Source organism: Rhineura floridana, chromosome 3 (assembly GCF_030035675.1).
Source record: "Rhineura floridana isolate rRhiFlo1 chromosome 3, rRhiFlo1.hap2, whole genome shotgun sequence".
NCBI lineage: Eukaryota > Metazoa > Chordata > Lepidosauria > Squamata > Rhineuridae > Rhineura > Rhineura floridana.
The window spans coordinates 29,674,445-29,696,066 of record NC_084482.1 but is presented as its reverse complement, the minus strand read 5'-3'; the positions used below and the strand labels follow the sequence as shown (position 1 = coordinate 29,696,066).

The 21,622-nt window shown below is 42.9% G+C and overlaps 1 protein-coding gene across 6 annotated transcripts in view; it reads left to right on the top strand.

The window, feature by feature from the left end:
* The first annotated feature begins 2,187 nt into the window (after nt 1-2,187).
* SMARCC2 (SWI/SNF related, matrix associated, actin dependent regulator of chromatin subfamily c member 2) overlaps nt 2,188-21,622 on the top strand; it is a 34,727-nt gene continuing 15,292 nt past the window's right edge. For all 6 annotated transcript variants that reach the window (XM_061615158.1, XM_061615157.1, XM_061615156.1 and 3 more), the window contains exons 1-15: nt 2,188-2,394; nt 6,898-7,017; nt 11,356-11,441; nt 12,480-12,561; nt 12,647-12,739; nt 13,761-13,830; nt 15,680-15,749; nt 16,087-16,162; nt 16,404-16,535; nt 17,615-17,730; nt 18,282-18,406; nt 18,728-18,787; nt 20,364-20,401; nt 21,229-21,359; nt 21,442-21,513. In XM_061615158.1, the coding sequence (XP_061471142.1) occupies nt 2,284-2,394; nt 6,898-7,017; nt 11,356-11,441; nt 12,480-12,561; nt 12,647-12,739; nt 13,761-13,830; nt 15,680-15,749; nt 16,087-16,162; nt 16,404-16,535; nt 17,615-17,730; nt 18,282-18,406; nt 18,728-18,787; nt 20,364-20,401; nt 21,229-21,359; nt 21,442-21,513 (1,382 nt within the window). In that variant the 5' untranslated portion in view covers nt 2,188-2,283. The remainder of the gene's footprint in view (nt 2,395-6,897; nt 7,018-11,355; nt 11,442-12,479; nt 12,562-12,646; nt 12,740-13,760; nt 13,831-15,679; nt 15,750-16,086; nt 16,163-16,403; nt 16,536-17,614; nt 17,731-18,281; nt 18,407-18,727; nt 18,788-20,363; nt 20,402-21,228; nt 21,360-21,441; nt 21,514-21,622) is intronic.

The window sequence follows — 21,622 nt, the reverse complement described above, 5'->3', positions numbered from 1 at the left end:
CCTCTTCTATCCTTAAGAACATAAGAACATAAGAAGAGCCTGCTGGATCAGGCCAGTGGCCCATCTAGTCCAGCATCCTGTTCTCACAGTGGCCTACCAGGTGCTTGGGGGAAGCCCACAAGCAGGACCCGAGTGCAAGAACACTCTCCCCTCCTGAGGCTTCTGGCAACTGGTTTTCAGAAGCATGCTGCCTCTGACTAGGGTGGCAGAGCACAGCCATCACGGCTAGTAGCCATTGATAGCCCTGTTCTCCATGAATTTGTATAATCTTCTTTTAAAGCCATCCAAGCTGGTGGCCATTACTGCATCTTGTGGGAGCAAATTCCATAGTTTAACTATGCGCTGAGTAAAGAAGTACTTCCTTTTGTCTGTCCTGAATCTTCCAACATTCAGCTTCTTTGAATGTCGAGTTCTAGTATTATGAGAGAGGGAGAAGAACTTTTCTCTATCCACTTTCTCAATGCCATGCATAATTTTATACACTTCTATCATGTCTCCTCTGACCCGCCTTTTCTCTAAACTAAAAAGCCCCAAATGCTGCAACCTTTCCTCGTAAGGGAGTCGCTCCATCCCCTTGATCATTCTGGTTGCCCTCTTCTGAACCTTTTCCAACTCTAGAATATCCTTTCTGAGATGAGGCGACCAGAACTGTACACAGTATTCCAAATGCGGCCGCACCATAGATTTATACAACGGCATTATGATATCGGCTGTTTTATTTTCAATACCTTTCCTAATTATTGCTAGCATGGAATTTGCCTTTTTCACAGCTGCCGCACACTGGGTCGACATTTTCATCGTGCTGTCCACCACAACCCGAGGTCTCTCTCCTGGTCCGTCACCGCCAGTTCAGACCCCATGAGCGTATATGTGAAATTCAGATTTTTTGCTCCAATATGCATAATTTTACACTTGTTTATATTGAATTGCATTTGCCATTTTTCCGCCCATTCACTCAGTTTGGAGAGATCTTTTTGGAGCTCTTCGCAATCCCTTTTTGTTTTAACAACCCTGAACAATTTAGTGTCGTCAGCAAACTTGGCCACTTCACTGCTCACTCCTAATTCTAGGTCATTAATGAACAAGTTGAAAAGTACAGGTCCCAATACCGATCCTTGAGGGACTCCACTTTCTACAGCCCTCCATTGGGAGAACTGTCCGTTTATTCCTACTCTCTGCTTTCTGCTTCTTAACCAATTCCTTATCCACAAGAGGACCTCTCCTCTTATTCCATGACTGCTAAGCTTCCTCAGAAGCCTTTGGTGAGGTACCTTGTCAAACGCTTTTTGAAAGTCTAAGTACACTATGTCCACTGGATCACCTCTATCTATATCCTTGAAGGAAGTACTCTATGTAACTCTTTTGCATTTTACTACCTATATGTGCGTCTTTGATGTTTATTATTTACTGTACCCGAAGTCCTATATAGTATTGAGGAGTTCTGAATAAAGTTGTCTGTTTGACCACGGTTGCCTGTCTGTGGTAGCCTGGTGCTGATAGAACCTTTGATCAAAGTGTTTGTTTGTGTATGTATTTTCCTTCCTAACTTGGTTTCAGGGTCCAATCAAGCTCCGTGCCTTCACTGAAGGAAGGGGGCACAGTGAGGTCTCATTTAGATCTCGCCCAACACTATGACGATGGGGAGTGCAGGAGAAGCAACTGAAAATGAATGCAATGCATTCGGGAAGTTTGTACAAGAAAACATTTAGTGAAATGATCAGGAGTGTGAAACTTTGTTCATTTTTTGTTTCAAAACTGTGATAGATAACGTGAGTCCACATTCTCGGCAAGGGCGAATAAAAGGGTCCGCCATTCAACTCTTTGGAAATTAAAACATACACACTACACATTTCTATATCTGGGGGAAACACAGTCTCTCATATTAACATTAATATCATTAATCATTGTATTATTACTAACAATGATTTAATAACATTTTATTATAGCTCTTTACGGTAGAGTCTCTGTACGCGCGTTCCTTCCAGTTTTCTCCACCATTTAGCAGCAGTCTCGGTGATGCGACTTTCAGTCGGCAGGGGGCGTGCAGAGTACGAAACTTGAGGCCTGTCCCCCTTTTCTTTTTTCCTCCAGGAGGGGTCGCTGCGTCCTGAGGAAGAACTGCGGGGGGGGGCGCAGAGAAGGAGAGCGCGCGACGTTAGTGGTATGTCGCGCGGCGCGAAACAGTAGCCAACAGAGGGCGCTACAAGGACGGCGGCCGCGCACGGGAGGGGGGGGGAGACAGACAGACGAGGCGGCGCGGCCCAGGCCGGCGGCGCTGGGAAAATGGCGGTGCGGAAGAAGGATGGCGGCCCCAACGTCAAGTACTACGAGGCCTCGGACACCGTTAGTCAGTTCGACAGCGCGCGCGTCTGGCTGGGCAAGAACTACAAGAAGGTACCGCCGGCCTTCCCACCCGCCCAAGCCCGGGCCTCTGCTCCACTTTGCCGTTTAGGCGACATCTTCTGGAAGCGGCCGGGGGAGGGGAAAGGGTGCTTATTCTCCTCTCCTGCCCCATCGGCTCCCTGCAGTTGCCTCCCCATCCCATCGTGAAGGTGCTCAAGACCCATCCCCTGCCGCCCGCCCTCGCCCTGTCGTGCATCGCACACGCCCTTTAGGGTTTCTCTCTGTCTCTCTTTCCGCCACCCCACGAGTGAGAACGGGCTGGGTTTTTTTGGTGTGCGGGGTTAAGGACATTGCAGAATTGGAAGGGAGAGGGACACGTACGCATAAGAGATGCAGGATTTGCCTCTCCTCTCCTGTGCTCCCACTGACCCCACCCCACCACATCTGGAAGGGTCTGTAGGGCTGCGATCCAACTCCACCCTCGTATTTTAAACTCTCCTTTTCGACCGGATTGACTCTAGCCCGTTTTTTCTTTTCAGTAAATCGAAAACCTTTTGAATATCTTCTGTCTGTTCCCCCGTAGCTCAGTGATGCCTTCCAGAACAACAGAACCCCATTTTGACATTTCATTTTGTTTCCTTCCAGACCACCTACGGTTATAGACTCCCGCTTGGCCTCTTGGTGCCTTATTGATTTCACCTACTGCCCCATGCCCAACAGTATCTTGCCCCATTAAGCAATTATTTCTTCTTTCATTCATCCCCATCCTTCTTAAATTCTGGGTGGCTTTCAGCTAATTCACTGAAACTTTCATTCAATGATACATTAACTAACCTCCCCCTGTCTAGCATTGCTCATCCTTTTGCTGAAGCAATCCACAGTTGACTTCAATAAATCCTTTCTCATCTGCTGTAATTGTGGTGTTTGACTTGGCAGAAACTCACAGGTTATTTGGGAACACTGTGGTTTAGTCCTGTTTTATACCCCAGGAGAGCTGCTCAGCCAGCCCTTAATCTCTTTGAGATGACGTGCTTGGTTGTTAGTTTAATTGTATCTGTTCAAATGTGAATTCCTATCAAACAGAAATGGGAAATGCTTTACGTGTTGCACTTTACCTCTCTGCCTCATTCTTTCAGTGAAGCAGTATTAAGGAATAGACCTTTCTCAGATTACTGTTTTCACTCTACTGAGTTATTTGCAGCTTATATGCCTTACCACTTTCACCTTTCCTCTCTGACCCTCTATCAGTTGAGAGGAATTAAAGGCTCAGAAGTTAAAATGAAAGTTGATGGAATCTTTCCCCTTCCCCAAAGATATAAGAGGAGATTCTTATGGGTGTGTGCGCGGATATAGCAATTTATGGGAGATGGGACTTGTGCAGTGTACCTAGACAAAGGTGCAGAGAGGAGGGCCTGGTTGTTTTTCTGTCTTAGGGTCTCTACGATTTGATGGCTGCATCCTTCCTGCAAGCAGCATGGGTCTTGGTTCCCATGCTCTTACCTTTAGCCTTCTGAATGAGAGAGAGTGGCTGAGTCACTAGACGGATCTCTGTGTTTGGAGTGACAGCTTGTGACCTGATGTTCACCACTTCCCTGCAAGTTCAACTCTCTCCAACCCCCAGCTGTTTGTAACTGCAACTCAAGCTAACAACATTGAGTGCATTCTCTTTCTAGCTCCCATGGAATAATTAACAAGCTGGCAATGTGCAATTTTTAAATGCTGCTTTTGAACATAATTGGAATGATCCACTCATGAGGCTGTGTTGAATGTTTACACACATAATTAGTACTTGTATACCTGGCAAATTGAGGAGGAGGCTTGTGTTACTATTGTGTGTGGGTGCTTTTTAGGGAGGATGGGATGGGGACCCTCTCCATGTCGCTTTTTCTGGCCAACACATTGCTTCAGCAACTGTTGTTTATGTGCAATTAAATGGAGCTGTGTACTAGTTATGCATGGAAAAGTCAGAAATCCACTTGCTTAAAGAAACATGATTGACTTGTGTTGGTGGTAATACTACATGTACAGGTAAGAAGGAGAGGGAGAAAAAGAGAATGAGTTATGGTTATAAATACTGATGTTTATAAAGTCTAAAAAAGTTATTTCAAGAAGTGTATTTAAATACATTGCTTCCTTAACAACTTTGGCTGCAACCCTGTCCATATGTAGCTGGGAACAAGCACCTTTGAACACAGACTTATTTCTGAATAACCATGTATAGAATTGCACTATTAATTTTATTTATTATTTATTTATTTTATTATTTAATTTATATCCCGCCCTTCCTCCCAGCAGGAGCCCAGTATGTCTGGCATTTACAGAGAAACATCTCCCAAAATTTCAAATGATGTCCCTGCTATTTGCTGGGGGAGAGATAATGGTTTTCCTCTCCCACTCACCCTGGAGTTCTCCAGCAAGTGTGCAGAGAATACAAGCTAAAAAGGAAAGGGCAGTAGACCACACAGCTAAGAAGAAACATAATCTGAACACATAGGGGTACATAACTCATCAGTTTCTGCAACCTCCCTACACTGTTCGTTCCATGGAAACTTTGTCTTTAGTAATTTAGAATTGTATACAGTGCCTTGCAAAAGTACTCAGACCCCTGGCCAGTGCTCTCATATTACTGAATTACAAATGGTACATTGTATTTTTGTTCTGTATGATATTTTATTTTGAAACACAAACTCAAAATCAATTATTGTAAGGTAACATTGGTTTTATGTTGGAAAATGTTTGTAAGAAACATAAAAAACTGAAATATGTTGCTTGCCCCCACACATTAATATTTGGTAGAGCCACCTTTTGCTGCAGTAACAGCTTTAAGTCTTTTGGGGTAGGTATGTACCAGGTTTGCACACAGTGTTGGAAGGATTTTGACCCATTCTTCTTGGCAGATTTGCTCCAGGTCATTCAGGTTGGATGTTGCTTGTGGATCTCAATTTTCAAAGAGCGCCACAGATTCTCAATGGGATTGAGATCAGAACTTTGACTGGGCCAGTGTAGAACATTCACCTTTTTGTTCTTGAACCACTCCAGTGCTGCTTTGGCCTTGTGCTTGGGATCACTGTCCTGCTAAAAAGTGAATTTCCTCCCAAGCGTCAGTTTTTTAGTGGACTGAAGCAGGTTCTCTTGCAGTATTTCCCTGTATTTTGCTCTATCCATTCTTTCTTCAGTTTTAACAAGATGCCCAGTCCCTGCTGATGAGAAGCATCCCCACAGCATGATGCTGCCACCACCATACTTCACTGTAGAGATGGTGTGTCTCGAGGCATGGGCAGCGTTAGGTTTGTGCCACACATAGTACTTTGAGTTTTGGCCCAAAAGATGTATCTTGGTCTCATCTGACCACAAAACCTTTTCCCACATTGCAGTTGGGGCACTCACATACTTTCTGGCAGACTCCAGATATGCTTCCAGATGGTACTTTTGAGTAATGGCTTCTTACTTGTCACCCTCCCATACAGGCTAGTGTTATGCAGAGCTCTTGATATGGTTGACTGGTGCACCATTACTCCACTCCCAGCCACTGAACTCTGTAGCTTCTTTAAAGTGATTGTTGGCTTCTCTGTGGCTTCTCTCACAAGTCTCCTCCTTGTTTGAGCGCTGAGTTTTGAGGGATGGCCTTTTCTTGACAGTGCCTGGGTGGTGTGATGCAGCTTCCACTTCCTGGTTATTGATCCAACTGTGCTTACTGGGATATCCAAACCCTTGGATATTATTTTGTACCCTTTTCCTAATTCATGCATTTGTATTACATTATTTCTCGCTTCTGCAGAATGCTCTTTGGTCTTCATTTTCCTTCAGATCCACAGCCTGACCAATGATCCTTCAACAATGGGGTTTTATCCTGACAGTGTGACAGCGACTTTAATGGTTCACGGGTGGAGGCCTATTGTAAGGTAATTGTGTCCTCGATAGGGCAATTTCTTTCATCTGTGTAAACTGGGAGCTTCCACAGCACAGGGGTTGAATATTTATGCAAGCAACATGTTTCAGTTTTTTATGTTTCTTATAAATATTTCCCAACATAAAACCAGTGTCACCTTACGATAATTGATTTTGAGTTTCAGTGTTTCAAAATAAAATATCATACAGAATGAAATTACATTGTACCATTTGTAATTCAGTAATATAAGAGCATTGGTCAGGGGTCTGATTACTTTTGCAAGGCACTGTAATTATCTCTTATGTGCTGGAAGGAGTTCTGATTGTTGAGACTTCAAAGAACCACTTCTCTTGTGAACACAACTTTTGAGACTTGAAATGTTTGATTGTAGCCTTGTGTCTGCTTTGTGTGGGGAATTGGATGTGATGTGTGATGTCTTTTCATTCTGAAAACGCAGAAAGAAAGAAAGTGGTGGTGATGTTACCAATGTAAGCCATTTTAGGGACATGACCCAGTTGCTGGTCATCAAAATCCACTAGTTGAAGGTGAATGCTCTGTATGTTCCTTGCCTAGGTCGCATATGTGCTTGGTTGTGGATTAAAAGAGTGTTCTGGGTTGAAGGCTCTGGACAGGAGTCATCTAAGCCTCACTCCTTCTTTCCACAGTACATCCAAGCAGAGCCACCTACCAATAAGTCGTTGTCCAGCCTAGTGGTGCAACTGCTACAGTTCCAAGAGGAGGTATTTGGGAAGCATGTCAGCAATGCACCGCTCACAAAGTTACCGGTGAGTCTTACAACCTTCTTGATTAATGTGTGGTAGAGGAAGAAAAAAATCCTCTTCAGTAGAATAGTTTGTATTTGAGCTGGCTTATGCTGTTAAACAAAACAGTGATCCGTCTGGCCTGGTGTGTTTGATAAGAACATAAGAACATAAGAAGAGCCTGCTAGATCAGGCCAGTGGCCCATCTAGTCCAGCATCCTGTTCTCACAGTGGCCAACCAGGGGCCTGGGGGAAGCCCGCAAGCAGGACCCGAGTGTAAGAACACTCTCCCCTCCTGAGGCTTCCAGCAACTGGTTTTCAGAAGCATGCTGCCTCTGACTAGGGTGGCAGAGCACAGCCATCACGGCTAGTAGCCATTGATAGCCCTGTCCTCCATGAATTTGTCTAATCTTCTTTTAAAGCCGTCCAAGCTGGTGGCCATTACTGCATCTTGTGGGAGCAAATTCCATAGTTTAACTATGCGCTGAGTAAAGAAGTACTTCCTTTTGTCTGTCCTGAATCTTCCAACATTCAGCTTCTTTGAATGTCCACGAGTTCTAGTATTATGAGAGAGGGAGAAGAACTTTTCTCTATCCACTTTCTCAATGCCATGCATAATTTTATACACTTCTATCATGTCTCCTCTGACCCGCCTTTTCTCTAAACTAAAAAGCCCCAAATGCTGCAACCTTTCCTCGTAAGGGAGTTGCTCCATCCCCTTGATCATTCTGGTTGCCCTCTTCTGAACCTTTTCCAACTCTAGAATATCCTTTTTGAGATGAGGCGACCAGAACTGTACACAGTATTCCAAATGCGGCCGCACCATAGATTTATACAACGGCATTATGATATCGGCTGTTTTATTTTCAATACCTTTCCTAATTATCGCTAGCATGGAATTTGCCTTTTTCACAGCTGCCGCACACTGGGTCGACATTTTCATCGTGCTGTCCACTACAACCCCGAGGTCTCTCTCCTGGTCGGTCACCGCCAGTTCAGACCCCATGAGTGTATATGTGAAATTCAGATTTTTTGCTCCAATATGCATAATTTTACACTTGTTTATATTGAATTGCATTTGCCATTTTTCTGCCCATTCACTCAGTTTGGAGAGGTCTTTTTGGAGCTCTTCGCAATCCCTTTTTGTTTTAACAACCCTGAACAATTTAGTGTCATCAGCAAACTTGGCCACTTCACTGCTCACTCCTAATTCTAGGTCATTAATGAACAAGTTGAAAAGTACAGGTCCCAATACCGATCCTTGAGGGACTCCACTTTCTACAGCCCTCCATTGGGAGAACTGTCCGTTTATTCCAACTCTCTGCTTTCTGCTTCTTAACCAATTCCTTATCCACAAGAGGACCTCTCCTCTTATTCCATGACTGCTAAGCTTCCTCAGAAGCCTTTGGTGAGGTACCTTGTCAAGCGCTTTTTGAAAGTCTAAGTACACTATGTCCACTGGATCACCTCTATCTATATGCTTGTTGACACTCTCAAAGAATTCTAATAGGTTACTGAGACAGGACTTTCCCTTGCAGAAGCCATGCTGGCTCTGCTTCAGCAAGGCTTGTTCTTCTATGTGCTTAGTTAATCTAGCTTTAATAATACTTTCTGCCAGTTTTCCAGGGACAGAAGTTAAGCTAACTGGCCTGTAATTTCCGGGATCCCCTCTGGATCCCTTTTTGAAGATTGGCGTTACATTTGCCACTTTCCAGTCCTCAGGCACGGAGGAGGACCCAAGGGACAAGTTACATATTTTAGTTAGCAGATCAGCAATTTCACCTTTGAGTTCTTTGAGAACTCTCGGGTGGATGCCATCCGGGCCCGGTGATTTGTCAGTTTTTATATTGTCCATTAAGCTTAGAACTTCCTCTCTCGTTACCACTATTTGTCTCAGTTCCTCAGAATCCCTTCCTGCAAATGTTAGTTCAGGTTCAGGGATCTGCCCTATATCTTCCACTGTGAAGACAGATGCAAAGAATTCATTTAGCTTCTCTGCAATCTCCTTATCGTTCTTTAGTACACCTTTGACTCCCTTATCATCCAAGGGTCCAATTGTCTCCCTAGATGGTCTCCTGCTTTGAATGTATTTATAGAATTTTTTGTTGTTGGTTTTTATATTCTTAGCAATGTGCTCCTCAAATTCTTTTTTAACATCCCTTATTGTCTTCTTGCATTTCTTTTGCCAGAGTTTGTGTTCTTTTTTATTTTCTTCATTTGGACAAGACTTCCATTTTTTGAAGGAAGACTTTTTGCCTCTAAGAGCTTCCTTGACTTTGCTCGTTAACCATGCTGGCATCTTCTTGGCCCTGGCGGTACCTTTTCTGATCTGCGGTATGCACTCCAGTTGAGCTTCTAATATAGTGTTTTTAAACAACTTCCAAGCATTTTCGAGTGATGTGACCCTCTGGACTTTGTTTTTCAGCTCTCTTTTTACCAATCCCCTCATTTTTGTGAAGTTTCCTCTTTTGAAGTCAAATGTGACCGTGTTGGATTTTCTTGACAATTGGCCAGTTACATGTATATTTAATTTAATAGCACTGTGGTCACTGCTCCCAATCGGTTCAACAACACTTACATCTTGCACCAGGTCCCGGTCCCCACTGAGGGTTAAGTCCAGGGTTGCCGTCCCTCTGGTCGGTTCCATGACCAACTGGTCTAGGGAATAGTCATTTAGAATATCTAGAAACTTTGCTTCTTTGTCATGACTGGAACACATATGCAGCCAGTCTATGTCCGAGTAGTTGAAGTCACCCATTACTACCACATTTCCTAGTTTGGATGCTTCCTCAATTTCATATCTCATCTCAAGGTCTCCCTGAGCATTTTGATCAGGGGGACGATAGATCGTTCCCAGTATTAGGTCCCTCCTGGGGCATGGTATCACCACCCACAACGATTCTGTGGAGGAGTCTGCCTCTTTTGGGGTTTCGAGCTTGCTGGATTCAATGCCTTCTTTCACGTATAGAGCGACTCCGCCACCAATACGTCCTTCCCTGTCCTTCCGATATAGTTTATATCCAGGGATAACCGTATCCCACTGGTTTTCTCCATTCCACCAGGTCTCCGTTATGCTCACTATATCAATGCTCTCCTCTAAGACCAAGCACTCCAGTTCTCCCATCTTGGTTCGCAGGCTCCTAGCATTAGCGTACAGGCACTTGTAAGCAGTGTCTCTCTTCAAGTGGCTCTTGCACCTTCAACAGAGGTTTTTCTTGCCTGTCTCTCTGAGATCTATTCTATCTTCTTATGCAGAATAAGATGGTGGGCCAAGGTACGAGAATTCTGGATTTTACCATCATACTACATAAGTTGCAAAACTTGAATACTGTTGGTGCAGAGCTAGTTTTAGTGCTTCCTCACATAGAAAGCTCCCTGCATGTAGGAAATTAGCATATTGGTGAGAGGACTATACTAAGCCTTCCTTTCTGATGTGCTACTTTTCTAAGTGCAGGGAGCTTTTTATGTGCAATTTTCCAGAATTCTAGCACCTTTGCCGACCACCTAGTTTTGCATAATGTATGCAATCGCTCTTACATCCTAGATGGCAGGGATTGTACAGGTAAAGCATCTGTTTTACTGGGGCTTGTTTTTTTGCAGAACTGTGTGGTATTTACTTGCCCATGTCATACGGTTTGATCCTAGTGGAACTTTACAGAACACTGCTTGGGAGAGAGACAGAGTAACCATTAATTATTACATTCTCAGAGAATACATTTGTGTCAGGTTTTGATCCAGGCTGAAGCTGACAAAAATTGTTTCTGCTGTGCTGTTTGTAGTTTATTTAAGCTCTTGCTGACTTGGCAGCCTAATTTTTTATGTTGCTTAGAAAAATAGAAAATTGTAACATAAAACAACACAACATTTACACCAATACAGATTAATAGAAAAACATGTTATATTGAATACATCCACACAGTTATACAAAGTTCAATTCAACTATAATTCAAAGACATTTTAAGTTTTGGTGGTTAATCTAGTGTCATTTCATGAATTCCTTACAGTATAGAGACTATAATTTTGTTTGTTTGGTTTCTGAAGGATGCATTCAGTTCTTCAGTTTCCACTTAAAACAATCTTACTGGCTTTATTACATTGCCATTCATCCAAATTATATATTCTTACTCAAATCACTTTGCTGGGTTTTAATCACTTCCTCTTATTTTATCATCAGTACTAAGCACTCTGTTCATATTTTGGTTCTTTGCAGTTAGTTAGCATCAGACCCTTTTTCTAAGGTGCTCTGAGTTATGCTGTGTTCCACCTGAAACTGCTGGAGAGCTCATGAAATTTTCCATTAAGAAGGCAGCCTTCTGAAGTAGATGAAGTTCATCTAACTTTGTCTATCTTTGTCTGTCACAGATAAAATGCTTCTTAGATTTCAAAGCTGGTGGTGCCCTGTGTCACATCCTGGCAGCAGCCTATAAATTCAAGAGTGATCAAGGATGGTAAGTATTTTCTTTACTGCTCTCACCACATCCCATGAAAGGGTGGAAGATTTTGCTTATGTGTTGGTAGGGTAGGATAGGAGTTCTTGGTTTTGCGCAGAAATGAGTTGAGAGATTTTGTGTTTGTAAAAGCAGAGGTCATGTGAATGCACTTGAGGGTTGCTAGCAACAGTTTCTTTGCCTTCTTTCCTTCTATTTTCTGGGAGGATGGGGTTATAAAACAATGACATCTTAGTTTTTAAATCAGATTTGTCTATCTCATCCTGTTAATAAATCTTGTTGAATTTGACAATCCTTCCTCTAGTGGCTAACAGGATATGAACCTGAGTATAGCTTGCAAAGCAATGATGATACCAAGACAGTCAGTAGTATTGTGGGTAGGAAGCAACTGACTGTTTCTGAGTCCAAGGTCCAAGACAACCACCTGGAGGCAGTGACTTGAGCGGGGAGTACAGTCTTAATGTTACTCATTCTTGTATGATTGGATCTAGCTCTCAGGATGCATTTGGGTCCACAGTGACTTTGGCTGTGTTTGCACATCTCATTAAACCGTAGTTAATGTTTAATTATGTTTAACTATGGCTTAACATGAATGAGTGGTGAGCTGGTGCATACTGCTCTAAAGTCCCCACTTTGCTCCTCCCCCAGTTCTGACCATGCTGCACTGGAAGAAACAATCCACAAGCCTTGGTTTGTCATGTAGTCTGAACCTGGGCTTATGATTTGTTTCCCCCAAGCAAACCAAAAGCAGTAAGCCAAAGAACAAACTTCAGCTACCACTCACAAGTTTGTGATTTGTTGCTCTTGGCACAGCCAGACGGTGGGGGAAGAGTGAAGTGGGGACTCTTGAGCAGCCTGCAGTAGCACACATCCTTTGCATGAAATGATAATTTAATATTAACTATGGTGATGTGTAAGCCAGGCCAGTGGATTCTGTGGCATGTTTCCACTCTTCCCCAAAGTCAAGACTTGTAAAATATATTACATAAGAAGTGTGAACTGTGATTTTCATTAAGGTTGCTTTTTTGTTCCAATAAGGCGACGTTTCGATTTCCAGAATCCATCACGGATGGACCGCAATGTGGAGATGTTCATGACCATTGAAAAATCTCTAGTGCAGGTAAGGTGACTTCCTTTCCCTGCTCTGCCCTTTTATCCATTACTGGCTGTCAGGTGCTCATTTGCGCTATGTGTTTCTATTCCAGAACAATTGCCTCTCCCGACCTAACATCTATTTGCATCCAGACATTGACCCTAAATTGCAGGCCAAGCTGAAAGACATCATCAAACGGCACCAGGTGGGTGAGACTGCAGAACAGCAGTAACTTGGTATCGCAAGACTATTCACAGAGGTTTGTATAGGTGAAAATGTCTGAGCATGTGATATGCTTGTTTACTTGGGGATTAAGAATAATATAGCTATACATCTTCTTTCTTTCCATGATGACCTATCTCTTCTCTGAAGTAGCTGTTCTGCAGGCCGTTATCTCGTGAATAACTTATCCACAGGGAAAGGTCTCCTTGATGTTCCCACAGCTGATCTTCAAAATACATTAAAATATATACAAAAATAAGACTTATCGCATAGAATGACACATGATTATTTGTCAGCTCCCTTCTACTAATGAATTCTTGTAAGGAGGGCATTTAAAAGTTGGGAAAATACCACTTAATAACAAGGCTCTGATTAAGTGCGAGTACATAACTGTTAGCAATACAGCACTGTTGCCATTACTGACAGTTTATGGAATAATACAAAACGAAAGGCCCAGGGGCTTACAAAGATGTTGTGGGAGACAAAGGCAAGGGAAACAAAGAATGAATGTGAGCAGTTCCAGTTCCACATACATATCATAGAATCATAGAGTTGGAAGGGGCCTATAAGGCCATCAAGTCCAACCCCCTGCTCAATGCAGGAATAAAAAAAAAAAGCATTCCCGACAGATGGCTGTCCAGCTGCCTCTTGAATGCCTGCAGTGTCGGAGAGCCCACTACCTCTCTAGGCAATTGGTTCCATTGCTGCATGGCTCCAACAGGAAGTTTTTCCTGATTTTCAGTACATATGTTTTATTTGGGTTTTTTTCTTGGGGGGGGGGAACTAAGGGATTTTGATCCATTAATGTGGATTTCATGTTTTGACATAAGTACTTTGAGCTTCCTGCTAGTGTACCATGGCGTTGAGGAAGCAGGATTTAATTTGATATAAACAAACAAACTTTTCCAGATGGCTTTCATTCTGTAACCTGCCTCATAATGAGATATATCCTGCAAGAAGTCAAATGTTCTGGTCTTTATACACTTTTTTGATCTCTTTTCCAGGGAACGGTAACAGAAGACAAGAACAATGCTTCCCATATTGTCTTCCCTGTTCCTGGGAGCCTTGAAGAAGGTAAGGGTTCAGTCTATTTTTGGTCAGAGTAATTTTGACTTTAATCTTGGTGTGTTGTCACTGATTGTTGCATGCTGGATTATGCCATCCTGGATTGTGGCTTGACATGCTGATGAACAGTAGACAGAATACAGAGCTGATCATTGTTAGGTTTGTAAGGGAATGGGTATATATAATTGGAGTGAAAGACATCATATTTAAAATCACAAGGACAGAAAAGAGCTTGTTAGTAAAAGGGAAAGAGGCTGAGTTGTGATGAAGGAAAGTGAGACATTTACAAATCTCTTAAATCTAAAGATGTAAATCAGTACTCAGAATTTAGTACCTTTAGTGTTTAAAATACTTCGTAGCCTTTACTCTGCGCATATCAGTAATTACCATTCCTAGGCAGGATACTTTGTCCCTATCACAATGACCCTTCTCTTCCTTCTAATATTTGTTAACTACTTCTCTTTCATTCTGTTGCAAGCGTATTAAAGCTCCGGGGGGGAGGCTTTACTCTTGATTTTAGTTCTAGCTGTTCATTTATATATTCTTCTTACCTCGGCAATAGTTTGCCCCTGTTTTGTTAGACATTACACCTACAGGCCAGATCTGTCTATGATTTTATTCTTGTACAGTGCCCAGTAGATTTAAGGCACTTAAAAAAATATACCAGGCTCTCTAGGAAACTGCAATTTAGTACCAAATACAGTCCTTAGGTCTGTAGCCTTGTGTATGGTTTGCTGAAACTGTGGTGGTCAGTGAGGAGAAAGGCATTGATAAATGGCTTCAGAGCCCAGACATCTTTGGCTTTCTTTTGTGAAGCCAGATTGTCTTGCTTGTGTTTTCCACAATTCTGTTAGTGGGAGCCCAGATACAAAGAAGCAGAATTGTACTTTCCTCTCCTCCTACCTTATTGCCTCCTGGCCCACCTAGCTATGGCTATCTGCCAGAGTTTGTTCTCTCTCTCTCCCTCTCCATTATAATTTTGTTTTTATTTAAAAGTTAGTATATATTCTGCCCTTCAACCATTGTTCCAGGGGTATTTACATAACAGTAAAATGTAATAAAATACAACAGTAATAAAAATATAATAAAAGTAGCAGCTAAAACAATCAAATCTAAAATGTCTGGTTTAATAAAAAAAAGGCTGTCCCGTGCCAATGTAGGTGCCAATTTTATTTATTCATTTATTGAATTTAAACCACCCTTCATCCTTCCAGATATCGGGGGGTGAGATGTGAGGTACAGGCATGACTAATAAATCATACTATAATAATAAAATACAATAATATAAAACAATAAAAACAACAATCAGTGAAAGCAAAACAATTTTTCAAGAGTTGAACAATAGAGCAGACTAATAACATAAACCAATACTTAAACTGTCTGAGGACATAAAAAAGGTTTTAACCTGGGACAGAAAAGATTATAGTGTTGGTGCCAGTCATCCACCACGAAGAGGATATTCCACAATTGTGGCTCCATCACAGAAAAGGCTCTTTGTTTCTTTGCCACATAATGTATTTCCTCCAGCAAAAACACTCTGGGAACAGCCTCTGCTCATGATCTCAAGACACAGGCAGGTTGGTTCAAGCTTCCCTGGAGTGGGAATTGCATGAATGGGACAAAATTACTGAGAAGACCGTGTATCCTGTCACCATTCTGCAGATGACCTCAGTATGAGTGGTCTAATAGAGGTCCAGCCAGTCTTTCCTACTGAGCAGATTTTACCCAACTTCCCTTACAGGAACTCAAAGTAGATCACTGTACAAATGCAACATCCTGCAAATGATGTGAAATAATGCCTTTCCAGTCTAAATTAGTACCTTGATCACAGTCCTTCTGTGTTTACTTTTTCTTGTAGAAGAGTGGGTTCGGCCAGTCATGAAGAGAGACAAACAGGTGCTTCTGCACTGGGGCTACTACCCTGACAGGTGAGCAGGCACTAGGGTTAGCATCTGTCGGCCATAAACCTCTCAATGTAGGTATAGGGAGAAACATATTTCTCCCTAAAACTTGTGGTGTGGATTTGCACTTCGTGCTTTCAGTTTATATTGTCTGCTAATTTTGTTTTCTCCTAGCTACTTCTTGTAAATACAAGGTAAATCTTTAGAATTTGAATCTGGTTAAGTCTTATTTTTTTCCTACGTCTGATGGTGGGGTATAGATGAACTTGTGACTTTCTTTCTGTGCCTGTTCCTTAAAACTAACTGTAGTGTGCAGGAGAGATTTCAAATTGGCTCCTTAATAGCTACCCGTTTTCTTTCTTAGCTATGATACCTGGATCCCAGCAAGTGAAATTGAAGCCCCTGTGGAGGATGCACCCACACCAGAGAAACCCCGTAAGGTAAAGGATCATCTTTATTTGATGTTTGGGTACAAAAAGAGCTTGGCATTGCATCACTCCAGGCAGCTAGCATGGAAGGATATTGATTGTGAGGCTCCTAAATTGACATGGTAGGTCCTCTGAGGCAGAGACATTCCATTGGTTTTTTCCCTCAAGGCTGCAGTTCTGGACAGGGAAGTGGTTTCTTTCCCTTCTCCATTCAAGGTGTCCAGTGTTGGGCCTCTCTTCTCCTGACATCCAGGTTCATGCTAAGTGGATCCTGGACACAGACAGTTTCAACGAGTGGATGAATGAGGAAGACTATGAAGTAAATGATGAGAAGAGCCCTGTTTCCCGTAGGAAGAAAATCTCTGCCAAGACTCTCACTGATGAGGTATGCCGCTTTTAGAGAACTTCTGTTTCTCTGTCCAATGGATAGGAGGCTTTTGTTTTTTTATAAAGATTTTAGGATATCCTACATATACATTTTAATGAGAGGGAAACTAAGGCAGAGAACAAAGCCACCTGGGACCAGACCCTGTACAGGATCAGATTCAGGAGCATGATTCTAGGAATTCAGACCCACCATTTCTCTGTCCATGTCTTAGACGACCAAAGTCTTGTATAGTATTGGTCTTTTTAATAGGATACCTGTGTTCCCAATGGTGCTTTTTAAACATGCAAAGCAAGGCTCCAAATTTGGAATCTCTTAACACGGATTAGTTATGCCTTCACTGTTATGTGATCCTAAATGCATACTCTTGCTTACAAATATAAGAAGTACCTTACTGAATCTGACCAAGATTCAGCTAGTCCAGCATTCACAGCACTAATTCCAACAGCCATCAAGGGCTATATAGTCTACTGGGACGCATCGACCTTCTGCTTTATACCTCATTCCAATTCTGGAGGTGGGACAACAACTTGTTGGGCTCCTTTGCTGTATCCCAATTCCTGTCTTCCAGACCTTTCTCATTTAAACTATTAAACCCAGTGCCCGTGCAGAAAAAGGACCTACAGCTTCTAGCTAAACAGACCTGTTATCCATGATCAAAAGGCTCCATGATTTATTTGTTGCTGTACTATACCACTTTAGGTGTGGGACTGACGTTTGAACGCGCCCTCAATTTTTTTTAAAAGTCCTGCATGTACCAACCTTACCTGTAGGGAGAAGGCTAAGCTGCACTTTTTTACATGCCATCCTAGTTTTGAGTGTGTGGGAGTTTTCTCATATAATAAAGCATCCAAGCCCTTGGCTGCAGTCTCCTGCCCAGCAGCAGATGGATGGCGTGAGCCTGCTTGTTGTGTTTTGTATGTCAGACTATTGACTTCCTGTGAACAGAGGTCCTCCAACTGTAATTGGCTTAGTGAAGAAGGTAAGGGGTAGAACCCTGAGAAACTTCCACTTTCTGCTTTCTCAGCAGATGCTGATCATTGCTACTTCTGTACAGTTGCTTTCTTTCATCTCTCTAGGTTAACAGTCCTGACTCAGACCGACGGGATAAGAAGGGGGGAAACTATAAGAAAAGGAAGCGTTCTCCCTCTCCTTCACCTACTCCAGAAGCTAAAAAGAAGAATGCCAAGAAAGGGTGAGGACAAGCTTTGTTTGGTTGCCTGGCTATGAACCAATCCAGGTGATTCGTTTGGTGCACTCGTGTGTGTTTTGCCCTATTCCTTAAATTGCCACGTCTTACAACCTTGCGAAAGCCAGCACTGTTTTCTGCGCTGCCACCCCCCTCCCTTTATTACATTCCTAAGGACACAACGTACTGGCAGATGCTGGCCTGGAATACCCAAGAGCACCCTCCGAAGACCCTGCCTTTAACATGCCCACTCCAAGGGCTGGTTTAGCGAGCATTCCTGACTCCACTTTCTATATATGTCTGTGTGGAATTGCCCCGTGAACACATCTTTCATCTGGCACTGTCACCTCTGTTTTCCTGGGAATAAGCCCAGTGCCTCCTTACCAGGACTAGCAAGCTGAAATAAAAACCCTGCTCCTTTCGTGAAAAACATTGATAGTGATATTTGCCATGCATAACCAAGTGTTTGTATGTGATGGAGTCCAGGGCGTTCTGCTTGTGTTAGGTGCCTCTGCCAAGGCTGATTGGATCTCTTCCTTGACCCCCTCCCTCCACAGGCCTTCCACGCCCTACACCAAATCCAAGCGTGGTCACCGTGAAGAGGAGCAAGAAGACCTCACTAAAGACATGGATGAGCCTTCCCCTGTCCCCAATGTTGAAGAAGTCACACTACCAAAAACAGGTCAGGACCACAGCTATTGGACACCCACCTGATAACCGTTGTTCTTTCCCATATTCCATTTGTTGGAGTCAGTAGGTGACGAGTGTACCAACCAGAGTCTCTACCACAAACAGTGCGGCTACCTCATTGCTCTGTGCATCAGTAAGAATAGATTTTTTTAACTTTTCAATCTCTCTGCCTGGCTGCTCCTTACAGTGCAATAGCAGGAACTATGAATCTGCCAGGAGATGCTTCTATCATACTCTGTGGCATGGCAGATAGGAAGATCCTTTGACAGTTTTCTCCTAGTAAAGCATTCCTTTCTTGCTCTCTCTTGCATAGTCAACACCAAGAAAGACTCTGAATCGGCTCCTGTGAAGGGTGGCACCATGACTGATTTGGGTAAGGGATCCTTTTCCTTTTATAATAAGTGCATGCTCCTCAACCTTTTGCTGGACAACCTTTGCTTAACAATATTAAGCCATAAGCCTCCTTGAGTGGCACATTCCCCCCCCCCTTGTAACTGTGAAGAACTATGTGTTGGAGGGCATGGAAGTCACCTCATGTGAGTATTGAAAACTGTTCTTTGCCGAGTCCTGACTTGTGACCAGTGTCTTGAGGTGCTTTATTAAGGGCTGCTTCAAATGTGACATGTTCATTGCATTGTAAGCGTAAAATAAGCTTCCTTGCGCCATTTTGCATGAAGACCACACAGGTGTTTGATCTGCTAGTTGTATGTTTGCTTGGAAAGACTGTCCATTGGAGCTTCCACACAAGTATAAGCTAGGCAAGATAGATGCTTAAGGAGTGGACTCTTTTACCGGTTTGAGCAAGCCTGAGTCAGAAGTTCTGTATAAGTAAACTGAGCTGGCAAATCCAGGAATACTAGCATGTTATGCCTGGATAATTCCAATAGACCAAGGGCTCCCAGACTATGGTCTGTGAAGTTCATTCAGGTTTAGCTAGTGGTGTGTCCATAAAAATGGATGGTGTGTCCATAAAATGCAATTAAAAATCATAGAGCACCTAGCACAGTGCATTAAATTGCTCCAAGAGGCAGCAAAATCATTACATGGACCGCCAAGACCCTCAGCAATTTCCAAGTGGTCCGTGAAGAAAAAAGTTTGGAAATCACTGCAGTAGACCACAAGAGTTGCCAAACTGGAACTATCAACCACATAGAGAGAGTGTATAAGAATCCATAGGCTTATTGGCTGGAATCCAAAGAATCTCACAGCTTGTTGTGTTAAGCCCAAGGGGGCTTTAGATTTGCTTTTCTCAAACAACCACCTCCCGTGCCATATGGCAAATTGCTTTTGAAGCAAGAGAAGTTCAAAATAAGATTTTGATATGTCATGGGAGTCAATTGTTTAAGGAAGACAGTGAAAAATTCCATTGGACTAGCACAAGCCCCTTGAGCGAGCTTACTCAGCAGTTTTGATCCTAGTCAATAAATGTATTAGTCACATTCTCTGTTTAAAAATACTCGTAGACACATACAGAAGAGATGAATGCGTGTATATGTATATATAATACACACATACATAAAATATCACATTAAACTCTCTTGTCACTTCCAGTTTCTAGCAAGAGTTTTATTTTTACATTATGTCTATAGCCCCATCTATGCCATATGCTCAGAATAAGTAACAGTATTTTAGCCAAGATTGATTAAAATGCTAATGTATTGCCAGGGGGCTCAGGTTCTCAATAGCAAATGCAAAGCCTGAGGAAAAAGGAAAGTATGTTAATAATTATAATAATAAATTAAACTTTGTATAATGTTTAGAGAGTCAATAAAATCTGGAAAATCCTGCTTTTCACTCACTAAAATATCTTTGTTACTCCTCCACCCTTGCCAGCTGTGGCTTGATACAGATTTAGTGTACAGGAATCTCATAAGTACCCAACTTGTGGGCCTACATACAGTGATTTCTTTCCATGACTTAGGTTGCCTGTGCCTTTCTTTGTTTTTCAGATGAGCCAGAGGATGAGAGCATGGAGACGGCAGGCAAGGTGAGTTGAGGAGGACTGGTGTACTCTGTTCATTGCCTGTTGTCATTCTCAACTTGCAGAGCAAACCTACCCTCTAATTATGCCTGGGGCCAGGGAAGGAGAGAGATGTTGTGGCTGTGCGAACAGAATGGCTGTAATATCTTTAGCCTACAGCATGTTCAGCCTGGGAGTGGAACAGAACAACACGCAACCAGAAAATCCCCAAATGGTATAAAAATGACAGGCATATCCACAGCATCCCTGGAAACACTGCCAATGGTGACCAATCGGGGACTGTGCCAGTGATGATGCCCACATGCCTCCCATGCACAGAAGGAGCCAAGGAGCTCACATCAACAGGGGTATGTCCCCAGCACACCCCTTGCATCACCACATATGCAAAATGCAGGATGACACCACAGCTTAAGTTTTGGAAGGTCTGCTGCTGTTGTCCTCCAAGCAGACTAATATTCTTGTTCTTCTTTGGCCTGAGCAGAAGTGAACACACTTCCATTGTGTCAGTGCTAAAAAGATACTGGAGAGCACCTCCTTAGAGGCGTGTGGGACCTCCCATAATTATGTTTGTGCGTGTGCTCTCTGAAATAGCAAAGCTCCCTGGATTTCTCCCTCATCATTTAGCAATTTGTCTGTACACCTGCCTGCCATCATCCTCTGAGTTGCGTTCACACTGGACTGCAAGCTCTTCATATAAAAGGACGCATGTTTTCTGAGCACTGCATGAATGAGCCGTTCCATCCTAGACTTCTCTTAAAATGAAGTTTAGGAACAACAGTCATTAGAAAACCATGGGCACCCAGTTTGCCTACTCAGGAGACTTCTGGTTTCAGGATGAAGAAGAGAACAATGCTGGGAACAAAGGAGAGCAGACCAAGAACCCTGACCTGCATGAAGACAACGTCACCGAGCAGACCCATCACATTATCATCCCCAGCTATGCGGCCTGGTTTGACTATAACAGGTGCTGGAGTGGGAGTGCTTCCACCCCTTAGTTTCTCCATTCTTCCAGCTGCTCTAACACTTCCTGTGTGCTTCTTCCACAGTGTCCATGCCATTGAGCGGAGAGCCCTCCCTGAATTTTTCAATGGCAAGAACAAGTCGAAGACTCCAGAAATGTAAGACTACTCTTATAAATAGTGACATCTGCTCCAAGGTAGCAAATGTGGAAACCTCCTTCTTCTTGTTAGAGGAGAGCTGAGGAAACCCTTTCCTTCCTTGGTCCTT